The sequence below is a fragment of the Morone saxatilis genome, unplaced genomic scaffold, assembly GCF_004916995.1.
Source record: "Morone saxatilis isolate NCDOM2014 unplaced genomic scaffold, NCSU_SB_2.0 Contig17, whole genome shotgun sequence".
NCBI lineage: Eukaryota > Metazoa > Chordata > Actinopteri > Moronidae > Morone > Morone saxatilis.
The window spans coordinates 2,757,936-2,771,235 of record NW_023339729.1 but is presented as its reverse complement, the minus strand read 5'-3'; the positions used below and the strand labels follow the sequence as shown (position 1 = coordinate 2,771,235).

At 38.8% G+C, this 13,300-nt stretch overlaps 1 protein-coding gene across 1 annotated transcript in view; it reads left to right on the top strand.

The window, feature by feature from the left end:
• Positions 1–13,300, top strand: part of sorcs3 (sortilin related VPS10 domain containing receptor 3) — a 219,956-nt gene that overhangs the window by 53,429 nt on the left and 153,227 nt on the right. The window contains exon 3 of the mRNA XM_035659531.1: positions 6,230–6,238. Within this exon, the coding sequence (XP_035515424.1) occupies positions 6,230–6,238 (9 nt within the window). The remainder of the gene's footprint in view (positions 1–6,229; positions 6,239–13,300) is intronic.

The following is a 13,300-nucleotide window of genomic DNA, read 5'->3' as shown; positions in this document are numbered from 1 at the left end:
TACTGCTAATACAAACCCATCATCTTCCTGCTGCTGCTTCACATTAAAAGCTTTTTCCATTGGCAAACTAGCGGGAGCCTTTTATTATGAGTACGGTACAGGAAATGCTTAGGTGTTTGCATTGTGAGTAAAAACAAGGTCCAGTTAGCGTTTATGTTACCCGATAATGAAATAAAGCACCGGTAAGTGCCTTAGCTTGTGATATTAACGTTACAAACTCACATTGTCTCTAACTCTTATAATTTAAGTTTGCTATATATTTAAAACAATACGTTACGTTTGTAGGTGGTTATATGAACTTGAATTAGTTGCCTTACTGTGGAATCGTATTAGCAGCTACAAGTCATGTAAATTTATGTCCGAATAAAATCATAAGAGACAGTACCTTCAATAGCTCTGAAACAACAGACAGGGATTGGTTACCTTCCTGTAAAATAAGCCTGATATCTCAAAGTAACGTTAAAGTAAACACAGACATATAAAAACAGAGCTTTCTCTGTGGTCACCAACACAGCGCAGTTCGTTGTTGAACAGCCGGTAAACAGCATCGCCTGCAGAGAGTAATGTAACTAAACGTCCATAGAGTGAATATAAAGTTATATAACGATAGTTACATACCAACCGGTCTAAGTTAGTTTCACGGTGATAACATGTTCTTGGACTGGCAGGATAGAAGCAGACCGATATGCAGCTAACAGTTAACCTTAAGTTAGCTAGCTACAATGTCCAAGATCCATCTGTACACTAAAACTAATGTTACAGAAGCACACCAAACATATATTAGATGTATCAAAAATATAAAATACAATCATACTCAATATAAAATTATAACAAAAATATATAAGAATGAAAATAAATATTCTCCTACCTCCTCCAACGCAGAAAAGGAAGACCAAGAGCAAGTTTTCCGCCAACAGTCCTTAGACGTTAAGTGGCAATGCGCATGTGTAGTATTTTAATTTTCTTCTTCGTTTAAGTTTTTACAGCATCTGGTGTTGCATTACTGCCACCTTCTGGATGTTAGCAATATTTCAATCCTAATTCACTTAACTTAATTTGTAATTAAACAACACATTATTATTTTGTACAGATAATGAGAGACATTATTACATGGACTTTATTAGAAAACAATATTTTAACCTAACAAATACATGTATTTTAAATAAAGTGAAAATAAATAATTAACATAAAGTGCACAACTCGCCACATTAATTTTCACGCTGGTTCTTCCAAAGAATAGGTTTTCAAATTAGTGTTAACAAAAAATTTAGCTTTGTTATTTTCTATAAAAATGGCCACATTACTAACTAATACTACATTACTGCTCTGTGTGGAGAAGGAGGCGCTGTTTCCTACCAGACTCTCCTCCTTGCACTGTCAACCGACACACTGGGGTTGGTCTTGATGCAAATGGTTCATCATATTACTGCTAGCATAAGCCACACGCGTTGCACAGTGCTTGCGTGCATGGCGTCATTATCATAGTTAACGCTAAATGCGTACTGCAGACAGAAACGATGCTGGCAGATAGGTAGGTAGAAACAGTAGGCTACTCTATCTTGTACCCTTGCCATTTCTAAAAGTGACAGCTGCACTCTGCGCTTTATCTGTGCCAAAGTAAAAGTTTCACTGAGTTATCGGTGTGAGGCTTTTTACCCCCCATTCACTTTATTCAAAATTTGTTTCTGTGCATGCCTTTTTAACCTCAAAGTCTGTTTCAAATGAATCATAATGAAACATAATTTGGATCTCTGCAGCTTCTCCAATTATGGATCCACTGCACTCATCTGTTTGAAGATTTACAGATATTTCTTTTAAATTAAGTTTCTTCTGTTTTTTTCACATCCGTACAGTTGATCCATCATTACCAAGTTTGCTCACGTACATTAATTGCGGCTATTATCTTCATTGTTATAAAGGACAATCCATTGGTCTCTGCATGTTTCATGAATCAGACGTAAGGGTTCTCATGTTGCTTTTTAAAGGACAAATTTAAAAAGAGAGAAATGAAACCACTTGTGAATTGCTTTCATTGCAAAATAATTGAAATATGAATACGTCCTTGTTTTGTAAGCAACTCTCTCGAAATAAAAATGATGAAATATGTTCCCATAATTAGTTTACTCTAACTATAATAACATCAAAGCAAAATAGTGGCTGTCAGTTAATTGAGGCCAGTGAGCTCAGTCACATGTATTTGCACTATTCAACCGCCCATTTTCAAGGAAAATAAAAAAAATTGCAACCCAGGCCTTAACATTTAGTCTCAACCACCATAACATTTCTCCCTCCAACTTCACAGCTGAGATATGGGTCAACAAGGACACTGATTTCATAGTAATTCAAGCATTAGATTCATAGTACGGAGTCAATAACCCCTTTGTTTTAACCCGTTCTCAACCTCTCAGTGTTTATTTATGATGTTTGAAAGCAACCGTTTATGTATCAAAGGCAAACTGTCATCTTTCCTTTAGAATTTACTCTCAAATCTCCATTTACACTAGCAAGTGTACTTGGTCAGGGATCACAATTGCCTTCTTACAGGTCCAACACATCAAACTTACAAAGCAACCGTGTCATTAAACTGCCCGGTGTTCAAGGGGTTAAGGCTGGCGGGGGTTCACCGGCACAACCCTGCCTCCTTGACGCTTTTTGCTTCCCACCCCTCCACCCCCTACTCCAGCTTGACTGAAGAATTACTGTATTTGGTGCAATTTGATGGACTGCTGAACTGTGAATATGCTTCAGCCCCAGACAGCTGTCTTGCCCAGAGTGAAATGTGATGGATGGGTAGGAGAGCAAGGGGGACATATGGAAATGACCAGGCATGACGGGAAAGCGAAATTCTTTGTTTCACTAACCCCCGACCAAACAAAGGCATTTGTTTTCTTTTTCTCTCACCCTTTCTTCCAGAAACCAGACATTGTCGGCTGTTTTATTTCCAATTAATCAATGGGTCCTAATTTCCTGCATCTAAATCAGACTAAAATTCATCTAATGTAACTGTAACATGAAATGTAACATTTCTCTTTAGTGGTCAGTAATATTGATCAAAATAACCAAAGACTGAGCTCATTGGGATGCATTTGTCATGCCTTTAGTGACATCTGTTCTGTCTCCACTAACAGCGTCTGGTCACAGAGGCAAGCTGGGTGGTACTGCGGTGACAGCAGCTAAAGATCAGGATTGACAAAGTGGATCACCATCCCAGATAGAGTGGCAGCTAAGCATAATTTCCCAATAACTCACCATATTTGGCAACGCCTTAGTCAGCAGAAGGCCCGCAGGCCATCAATCCAATCCGAGGAGATTGATCCACTGAGTGTGTTTGCATGTGACTGTGTGAGAAAAGGGAGGGAGAGATAGAGGAGCAGAGAGGGAGAGGAAAAGGAGAGAGCTACCGTCTGAGAGGCACGTGACTGCGTACATAAGGTTGGCAGGATATTGAAACGGCTTTGTGTGGTTTTATTGTGTGTACTTTGTGTGTCATGTGCATCCAAAGAGAGATGTGCCGGAGCTGGTGGGTGTCGGGGAGCCTTCAGCGGAGTCTTCACATGCCAAGTTAAAGCTGAAGAGGTGACTGGAGGCTGCCGTGTGTGTTGGCTGTCTGAAAGGTCACTGCCTGCTCCAACCCCTGACAGACTCCTCTAACAGAGGCGGCTAACAGCACTGAAATGCAGCAGGACCCTGACAGAGACTCCTAAATATAACTCGGTTTCTCCAACATATAAAAAGACTTCAAACTGAAGCCGGATTTATATGTAAATAGAGGAGATAATGACCTTCAACAGGTCGCACACAGAGCGCAAAGCTCAGAGCTGCTGGTTTGCAGAGTCTAAATTTCTTATAATGAAAAGAAAGAAAGTGCTGTGCCTTGAATCACACATTAATAAACAAATGGACAACGTTGTATTATTTGTTGAAATTGGCTGAAATCTACACTAGCTACTCTGGAAATGTAATTTATGGCTAGCATTGTGAATTAAAAAGTATTTAGATTTTTACAGCCTGAAGATATCCAAACCGATAGAAGAAAGATGCTTTACAGGTGCACTCTAGTATAATGGGTTATGTTTTTATTTACAAGTCATAAAGATTTTAAGTACATTTCCGTTAATTCATACCCACAGCCCGTCCAATATCGCTGTGATGGTTGGTCATCAATAACTTCTGAGAAAGTTCTAGTAATTGTCCCTGTGTGGTTTGTGGACTGTGGAAAATTCCACAGAAGGGTTCTTTAATGGGCACCCTGCCATTTTAATTTATCAAGTGAATTATGGATTGTGGAATATCTGCCCAGCTTGGAACTATGGAGTTTTTAGGAAATTACCTAATGATGTGCTGCCCCTACCAACACTATGTGGCCAATGGTTTGCTGAGCATCTCGCTCCAAAAAACATGGGTGTTTATTATGCTGCTGAAACAGCCTCCATTCTATTGCTTTCCATAAGACTTTGAAACCTGGCTGCAGGGATTTGGCTTGCAGTCGGCGTTATGATTCATCCCAAAGGTGTTGGATGGGGTTGAGATCAGGGTGCTTCCCACTACAATCTGAAATGTTCTTTTTTACTAACTTTATTTGTATAGCACTTTACAAAATGCTTTGACAAAAGGATATTGGAGAGTAATAATTATACAATCAAAAGTAAAACCATATAAATCATATGAAATAATAAATAAATGATATAATATAATATTGTGCAGGAGATATACAATTGTAGAAATTGTAGGAAATATAGCTTGGAGCTATATAGAGAGATGAGTCATTTAACACTTTGTAAGTGATTAATAGAATTTCAAACTGTATTCGGGAAGCATTGAGAAGGGATGCTAAAATTGGAGTAATGTGTTCTCATGGTTCCAGTTAAAAGCCAAGTAGCTGGATTATGGAACAATTGTAGACGATTTAGGCTTTTTATTGAGTTCAGAATATATAGTTACAGTAATCGAGATGGGAATAACTTTCACAAGTTAACGGCAGACAGAAATTGTTTGATTTAGAGATGCATTTCAGCCAAGAAAAACAAGTCTAAACTCATCTATCTTGGTTTTCAGAGTTCAGGTTTAGTTGACATGGAGTCAAGTTTGCCATTAATTGCAAGGCTGTGGGGCAAATATAATTATCTCTGTCTTATCCTTGTAAAGCTGGGAAAAGCTACAAGACATCCAATGCTCAATATAATCAAAGAAGTCTTTTCGAACAACCAAACTACAAGAATCAGTCGAGGTGAAAAGAAGATATAATTGTGTATCGTCTGCATAAAGATGAAACAATGTATTGTCTCTACAAATTAGAAAAGCATAAAATGTTGTGCACAGCACTGTCATGTTGACCCAGGAAAGGGGTTTCCCCAAACTGTTACTGTTGCTACAAAGTTGGAAGCACATCATTGTTTTAAAGTAATCCTAGCCCAAAGCAGCCCCAGACCAATTGTACATAAAACATTGTGGACAGGGGGTTTTGTATCATAGCCAGGTTAACCTGTTAAGTGGCCCCAGGGCATAGATTTGCAGTTAAGCCCCTATGGAACCATGAGCCTCACCAACCTAATGCCCCCTGTGCCTTGTACATGTACACTATTTCCATTAAGTACAGTGCAAACAGCAGACTATATATGGCAGCATCATTATTCGCCTTGGGACCCAGAGACAAACCAATACACTTGCTGGAATAGTACCTGGAAACATGTCTACAGCCTTGCTGGTGGCACGCTAATATGACACCAGCCAGACAATGCTAACATGTTGATGTTTTGCGTGTATAAAAAATCTTAGTTTAGTATTATAACGTTTGCTAATTAACACTGCTGATGCTGATGGGGTTGAAATGTTTTGCAGGTATTTGGTCATAAACTAACAATAATTTGGACCCGACGATGGAGCTATATACAGAGAGTATAATTTATCATAAGTACATGAATACCTGTATACAGTTGCATGACAATCCATCCAATACATGTCTCCTAAAACCACAAATGTCAACCTCATAGTGTATCATATCTAAACTTAAGTGCTCAGTTGCAACCATGGCAGATGTGAATGGGGGTTATTTTACCTTCTGTGTGGCTATTGTGGTTTAAAGGCTTTAAAAAGCTTGCATTGTAATGCCTAAAGAGTTTTCTTTAGATGTAATCTCTTACTGTTTGTTTTTTTTCTGGAACTATAATCGGGAGGCAGTGTAATGTTCAATTTACTGGAGTAAAAAAAAAAAAAAATAGTATTTACAGAGAACGCTTCTGTGCCATACAAGAACACAACTTGATAGTATTATATGATACATTGGCTAAATTGCAACAATATCTGATTCATTTACTGTACACAGGAATCATGAAGTGAATAGATGAAGAAAAAATAAACCTGCTCTTTCTTTAGAATCTAACAAAAGCAGGTTAGATTTGATTACAAATGCACTCTGCATCATTGGGGAGTGAAGCAGTTCGAGCACAGTGGCAAATATCAGAAATGAAAGCTTAAATTAAGCATTGATTTTAGAAGGGAATTGCAGCTCTGTTTCAGTTCATGGAAAGACCGAACACATTTCAAAACGTGACGCAAGTTTCAAAATGTGCACTTCTTAGCTTTTACTGTCCAGTGGCTTGATTTTCACAATGAACATAAATTCCTGTTTCCTGGGATTTATAGGAAAACAAGCAGTGCTTCGTATCTCCTCTGTCATATAAAGACATGAGGATTCATGGCTCTGAGTTTTTTTTCTTCCCCTCACTAGCTATATTAAATGTTTTGTTTGTTTCTCCTGAACACAGCTCTCTTGTGTTTACCATAATTCAACACACACCCTTTGGGCTGACAGCCAGTATTTTAGCACTTATTTTTAGTAGTTGAACATAAAAAGCATGGCAATATTTCTTCTTTCTCAGACATGATATTTGTGTTCGGGGCAGAGTTTGTCGCCTGGCCAATCATCAAAGATAGGTAGTCTATGCACACGTTTGAGTCTCCATTCATATGCCTGCCAGGATGTGTGTGGGGTTGCATGGAGCTGTTACCACACTCAAGATGTAAGAACAGTCTGTTAAGTGCACTGACTCCAGGATCCCTTCTAAAAAATTAATGATTTGCAACTTCACAAAATCACAATTCTAGTCAAAACAACTTTCAAGATCCAGTGTGTGATTCTGTGAAACAACAACCACTATGTTTTGAGCTGTGCTTTGTCGCACTGTTGTGGCTTGTTGTTAGGGAGTGGATGAGCTGAGTGGACCTCCATCCCCACCTGCTTCCATTATCTAGCATGAGGGAGGGCTTGATGCTTCACTTTAGCTGAGTTTTGTCTCTCCAAAATGGACTGAATGAGGAACAGCTGATGACCACTAACTGCTGTCACTCACTGTCAGCTGGCATACCATTTATTGTGTTTGTTCTGGTAATGCATCAGTGGCAAGCCTCGCATTAATAAACCTGGCTTTTACACAGCTGAGAGTAAGCAACAACACAAGAGACACACTAATATTAATTTACTATGAGCGAGGCAGTGAGCAGCCATATGAACTGTTTTTTTATGTTTGGTGAGTGGTTTTCACTGGAATGGCCACCATGTTTGAACAACTAACAACAACTAATGTGCCTGACATATTGTGATGTGGCTTTGTGGAAGGCAGTGTCAGTCAGTCAGTGCACTGCTTACGACGAATCCTAAAACTTTCTGACGATCCTCTGACTTTCCATTTATTGCTAAATGGCAGGTCAGTTTCAACATGTATTACTGATATTGAAATATCTCAATTTCTTACAACTACTGGATGGATTCCAGTAGTTGTAAGACATTGTAAGAATTCCATGTTCTCCAGAAGATGAATTCTAATGACTTTGTCCCGTAATACTAAGAAGCAGGTCAAATTTTCCACATTTTAGTGAAATATCTCAATATCTAATTGATGAGTTGGCACAAACATTTGTGCAGAGATTCATGTTTCCAACCGAGTTATATCCTAAAGGCTTTTTAGTGATGCTATCATCACCATTATGTTGATATTGGTGTTGGGGTAAAAGGCTTTAAAAACTACTGGATAGACTGACATGAAATTATGTACAGACGTTCATGTATCTATCATGACTTTGATCATCCTCAGACCAGGAGGTTGCCGTTTTTGGTTTAGAGTTAAATGTTTCTACAACTCTGACCTTTCTACTACAGCCATTATCAGGAAAAAATGTCATACTTTGGTTTATGACCAAATACCTGCAAAACCATTTCCACCAACATCTGTACTTTGTTTAGTGCTATACTTTAATTATAAAATGTTAGCATGCTAACACCCTTAACTAAGTTGATGTACATGGTGAGCATTATTGCTAATCATTAGCATTGCTTAACATTGTTATTGTGAGAATGTTAGCATGCTGATGTTAGCTGCTAGTGTGCTGTAGAGTCTTGTTTCAGACACATAAAATAATGATGCAATGCAGGAAATTTCACAATTGGCACAAAAAAAATACTGAAAAGTGAACACCTCTAGTAAATCCTTTTTAAAGAAATGCAGTTGTTTATTTGATGGCGATTGTTATATGGGCTGTCTAGCTCTGCACCCACTACATCATTGCTGCAGCTATCTGGTGTGTGTTCTGCTGGTAAAATGGCTCATATGGTCACACACACAATAATTGAAGTGCTAAAGATAACCAAATATTTTTTCTGAGGTCAAATGACAGAATCAGACTAGGTTATATATCATATTCACTTAAATCCAAGAGAGACACCAGCTCTGTTTCTACATCCAGCGGTGTACGCTGCTATAAAAGACAAAATCCTTTTAATTGACCACCAAAGCCATCACAATCTGGAGCTAAGGTCTCAGATTTAATTGAGAAGAGATGTCAGTGCCGGGATTGGTAGACTCAACTCCAGTGGTCCTCAGAGTCTGGTGAGAGTCGGCAAAGTCAATGAAAGCCTTGAACTTTCAGACAGCATGAAAGAAATGAAGGCAGGCGATAGAGATAGGGGGCAGCAAAATGGCCAAGAGGGGAAAGACGGCAGGAAGAAATGCGGGAGGGAGGGGAAGAGCAAAAGAGAACAGAGAAAGAGAGGGAGGACGGTCAGAGAAACGGGACAGAGGATTGATATGTCCCTATTCAACTGCCAGCAAGTCTCTATATGCTGCTGAATTACACCTGATCCAAGAAGTGCAGACAGTTCTCTCCTCTGAGAGAGTTAGAGCCTATAATCTTCCGAGTTGATAATGAGAGCTCAACCTCAATGATACATCAGCCCAATGGAGAAACCTAACAGCAAAGGCATCATTCTTCATTGCAAAAATCCTGACACTTTTATTACCTCGCTTTTCTTAGGATTCCTATTTATAGCGTAGCAATGCTGGTGTAGATACAAAGGGAACGGCAGCCAAGAGAGGAAGCTGAGAAGTAAGTTTAATGCTATAGCACACAGTGAAGTTCCACTTTCAACATTTAGATGTAGCACTGTGCAAAAGAGGAAAAGATATGCAGGCTCTTTGCTCATCAAAAAAATGCAATATAAAGCTACGTTGGTGTTTTTACATTCATGAATAAAAATGTCACCACATGTAGAAGCCATACATCTTATTTTGCATTCAGAGGACTCTCTGTGATGCTGATCAATTTGGAGAAAAAAAAGATCAAATGGGTACTCTGTTCCTACCTCTCTCTCCTTGATCTCCCTCTCTATCTCACTTTGTCCCATGGTGCAACAACAGCAGCGGAGGTAGCACAAGCATGCTCTGCTAGCTGCTTTTTTTTTGAGAAAATTCCCCATCTCAGTGGCTTCAGAAATTAGAGATTCATTGGCAGCATCCACCGTGTCTCGGCGGCTGACAGAAAGAATAAATGTGCTTCTCTTTGTAACGATCACTTCAGGCCTTCACTATCTCCGAGCAGGCCCACAGAAAAGCAAGAAAAGCACACAAGCATGCTCTAATCGAGTCTCTTAATGAGACCTAATGGTCCTAATTCTCTGCGTCAATAGAAAATCCTTTATTTTCTTTTTGCATTCAAGGCAACAAAGTAGACGATGTTCCCACAACAACAGGAGGTGCAGAGTGATTTTTGAGCTTTTCACGCTGAGAACTAAGATAACATGTAAGTTTGTAACAAAAATAATTTCCCCCTGGGATTATTAAAGTATTTCTGATTCTGAATCTGATTCTGATTCCAGGACTGTGCAGTTTACTGATTGTTACCTGCTTGAAAACAATACACCATTTAAACATTTAAAGAATAATGCTAAGCAAATAATGGAGGAAAATCAAATGGCTTTAGGATTTTCTTTTTCCAATAGCTCAAATCATATTAGTATTCTCTAAACACAAACTACTCATTTGGTTGACATGAATTTGTACTGGAAAGAAATTTTAAGTAAGTAATTTTTTTATTTTGAGAATTATAAAAAATATTTTTCATTCTGTTCCTTTAGCGGTGGTTCTATTTATCCATTTAAACCCCAGGCATAAGTAAGCTAAGCGATTGCCTAGGGCGTCACCAGCTGACGGGTCTCAAAAGACGAGTGCAAATGTTTTTGTAATTAATTTCAGGAGCCTAATCTGCTTTTAAAAGTCTGTCATGCTGATGTCCAATGTGCACATTACAATGTTCAGTCAACCCACTACCCACACTGCACTAAAGAACTGATGTCTATAGGAGTCTGCATGCCGATTCTATGAGGGGAAACGCCACTGTAGGCTGACACTCGCTGTCATATTATCAATTGAGACGGCTCGTTGCTGCTTATCTTCTGGCCCCACAAATCATTTGCTCTCACCGCTTTGTATGAATGATGCAGAGCTACTCAGCCTCAAAACATATCTAAATAGCTTCACAGTAAATTGTAAAGTATAGGGAAACAACTCAGATACTGATAATACCTGCACCTTAGCAAATAAATGACTGTCTGGGATGTGAAGGATAAAATAAATAAACTCTGGCACAGTTGAACACTTACCTGGATAATGCTGAAATCATACAGAGATACGAATTACCAGGTTTCTTTATCATCATCCTTATCCATATCCATATCCCAAACATGATTAAAACCAGCGTAAGACATAACAGATACAAATTGAAAGACGATATGATGCTGATGACATGACAGTCAAACTGAGGTAACTTAAATTAAAGGTGTAGGATTTAGTGGCATCTAGCGGTTTAGTTGTTGATTGCAACTCCCTCGCTTCACTTTCCCCTTCCAAGCTCGATGGAGAAACTAAGGTAGTGAAAACATAACAATTATACAGTAAGGAAAACACACTATTATAGTCCATTTATGCCAATAGTATTGTTATGAAAACGTATATTGTTTCTCTAGCAGTCAAGAGCGGTCACCTGGCTTAAAGTCTTGTGTTTGTTTGGGCCATCCATATACCCCACGACCTCCAGATGTGGACTTTCTGGCTCTTTATACAGCTTCACCTGATTTCGCCAGCAGACAACTGACACTAGAGGGGATACCTAGAGGGATACCTACGGCATCGACCTGGGAGTAGAATAGAGAGTGGTGTGTCTGGCTCAAGGCACCAAAATGTCCTGAAACAGTCTTGTCAGACACAGTCTGTGTTTTCAACATTTTGACCATCATTGAGGAACACCTAAACACACAGAATACATGTTAAATCTGAGATGTAAAACATGTCCAGTGCTGTATTTTAAAAACACTTTGATGTCTCATGAAACATTGAGCGTGCTGGCTACACCAGCTTTCTATCACAGCATGGGATTTTCTATGGGCAGCTGCCTCTACTCTTCCCTTGTTTTCACTGATAAGCAACTCATGTCACATGTTTTTGTTATTCTCACAAAACTTCATTATAGATTGTGATCAATTTCCATCTTTTTGGGCCCATTCTGCATCACACGAACACAGAGATCTTGGAGCTTGCAATTCATTTTGATAAGTTTGCTCTTTTTTTATCAGTAGCATTCGGAGACAGAATAAAACGGGCATATAGTCTCATCTTCTCCCTACATCTATGCTCAATTGAATAACTTAGTGAAAAGTGTGATGGTCAAAATTAGAGCATGAACCAATCCAATCAGGCTTTTATCTCTTTTTCTCCAAGGCTGCTGGATGACCTTTTCTTCCTCTAATTGGTTTACGGAAAGTCTCTCACAGCTGCACTGAAGCTTGGCTAGATAAGTAAAGGCTGTTTCAAATGTCTTTTTTATTCCCCCGTGTGAGAACTGAACTTGAAGCAGTCGTCCAAGCAATGTCATGCATGATTAAAAAAAAAATTATTTTTCATATACTGTGAAAAAAAGCACAGTCCTTCAGAGTGAATTGAGGCTAATTGATTGCTCAGCTTACTAAATCAATCAGAATCAGATGTCTCATGAGGAAATTTCAAAGTGTGGTTTCTGTGGAGCTACATGGTTTTGTATATCTCAAGATGTTTTAAAAGGTCAAATTTTTATTTTTTGCAAGTCTTTTCTCCTTGTGCTTTGCACCCATAGGCCAGGGATGACCGCAATGTTACTCAGCAGTGCATCTAGAAAAGTCTGAGCTCTGCTGGTCTGGGTTTTGTCATTTAATGTAAGGCCACACTGATCTGCACTGTACTATTCTGCATTACTATTGTGGTCAACTTATAGCACGATAAAGCTTTACATGTAGCTAGATGGCTAAAGTGCAAAATGTAATTGTTAGGAGACAAAAAGGTTAAGTTAGCTACATGGGCTAACCAGGGCTAATTGGCTGGGTTGTTAGCATTAGAGAACCTGTATGAAATCAGTTTTTACAATGATGCAGCCATCTAACACACCTAACCAAGTAGTTTGATGCCTCAACAACCAAACTGGGACCGTTTCACAATGTTAACCATATGTATATTGAAGGTCACCTTATTTTGTCCTTTCACCTCCACATACACTAATGGTACGTGTCACTTGCAGTCAGAAAAGGCGTACACTCTCCTACATCCACCCAAACCCTTCTGCCTGCACCTGATTGGACAAACTCTTTCTGCTCTGGGATTTCAAAAGAGAACATGGCGGCATGTTTGGAAGCTATTTCTTATATTACAAAAATAGTTTACCAAAATGCTTTTCTGAAAACATTTTAACCGAGAAATATGCCATGCAGTTGCTGAATGTGTCTTCATTTTAGATAGACAACAGGTGTCTTAGTGTCCTGTTCAGTGCAAGAGAACCTGTATTTTTAAATTGTCCTGGACTTACACAGTGCTTTTTTAAACCTTTTTAGAGGATGAAAGTTAGCACAGGCCACAAAAAAGTATAAAAGGTCTGGTGCCATCTCTAAAAACATCCACAAGTACTGGCAAAGGGCACACAAATTCCAAACTTTCACAAGAAATTTTTT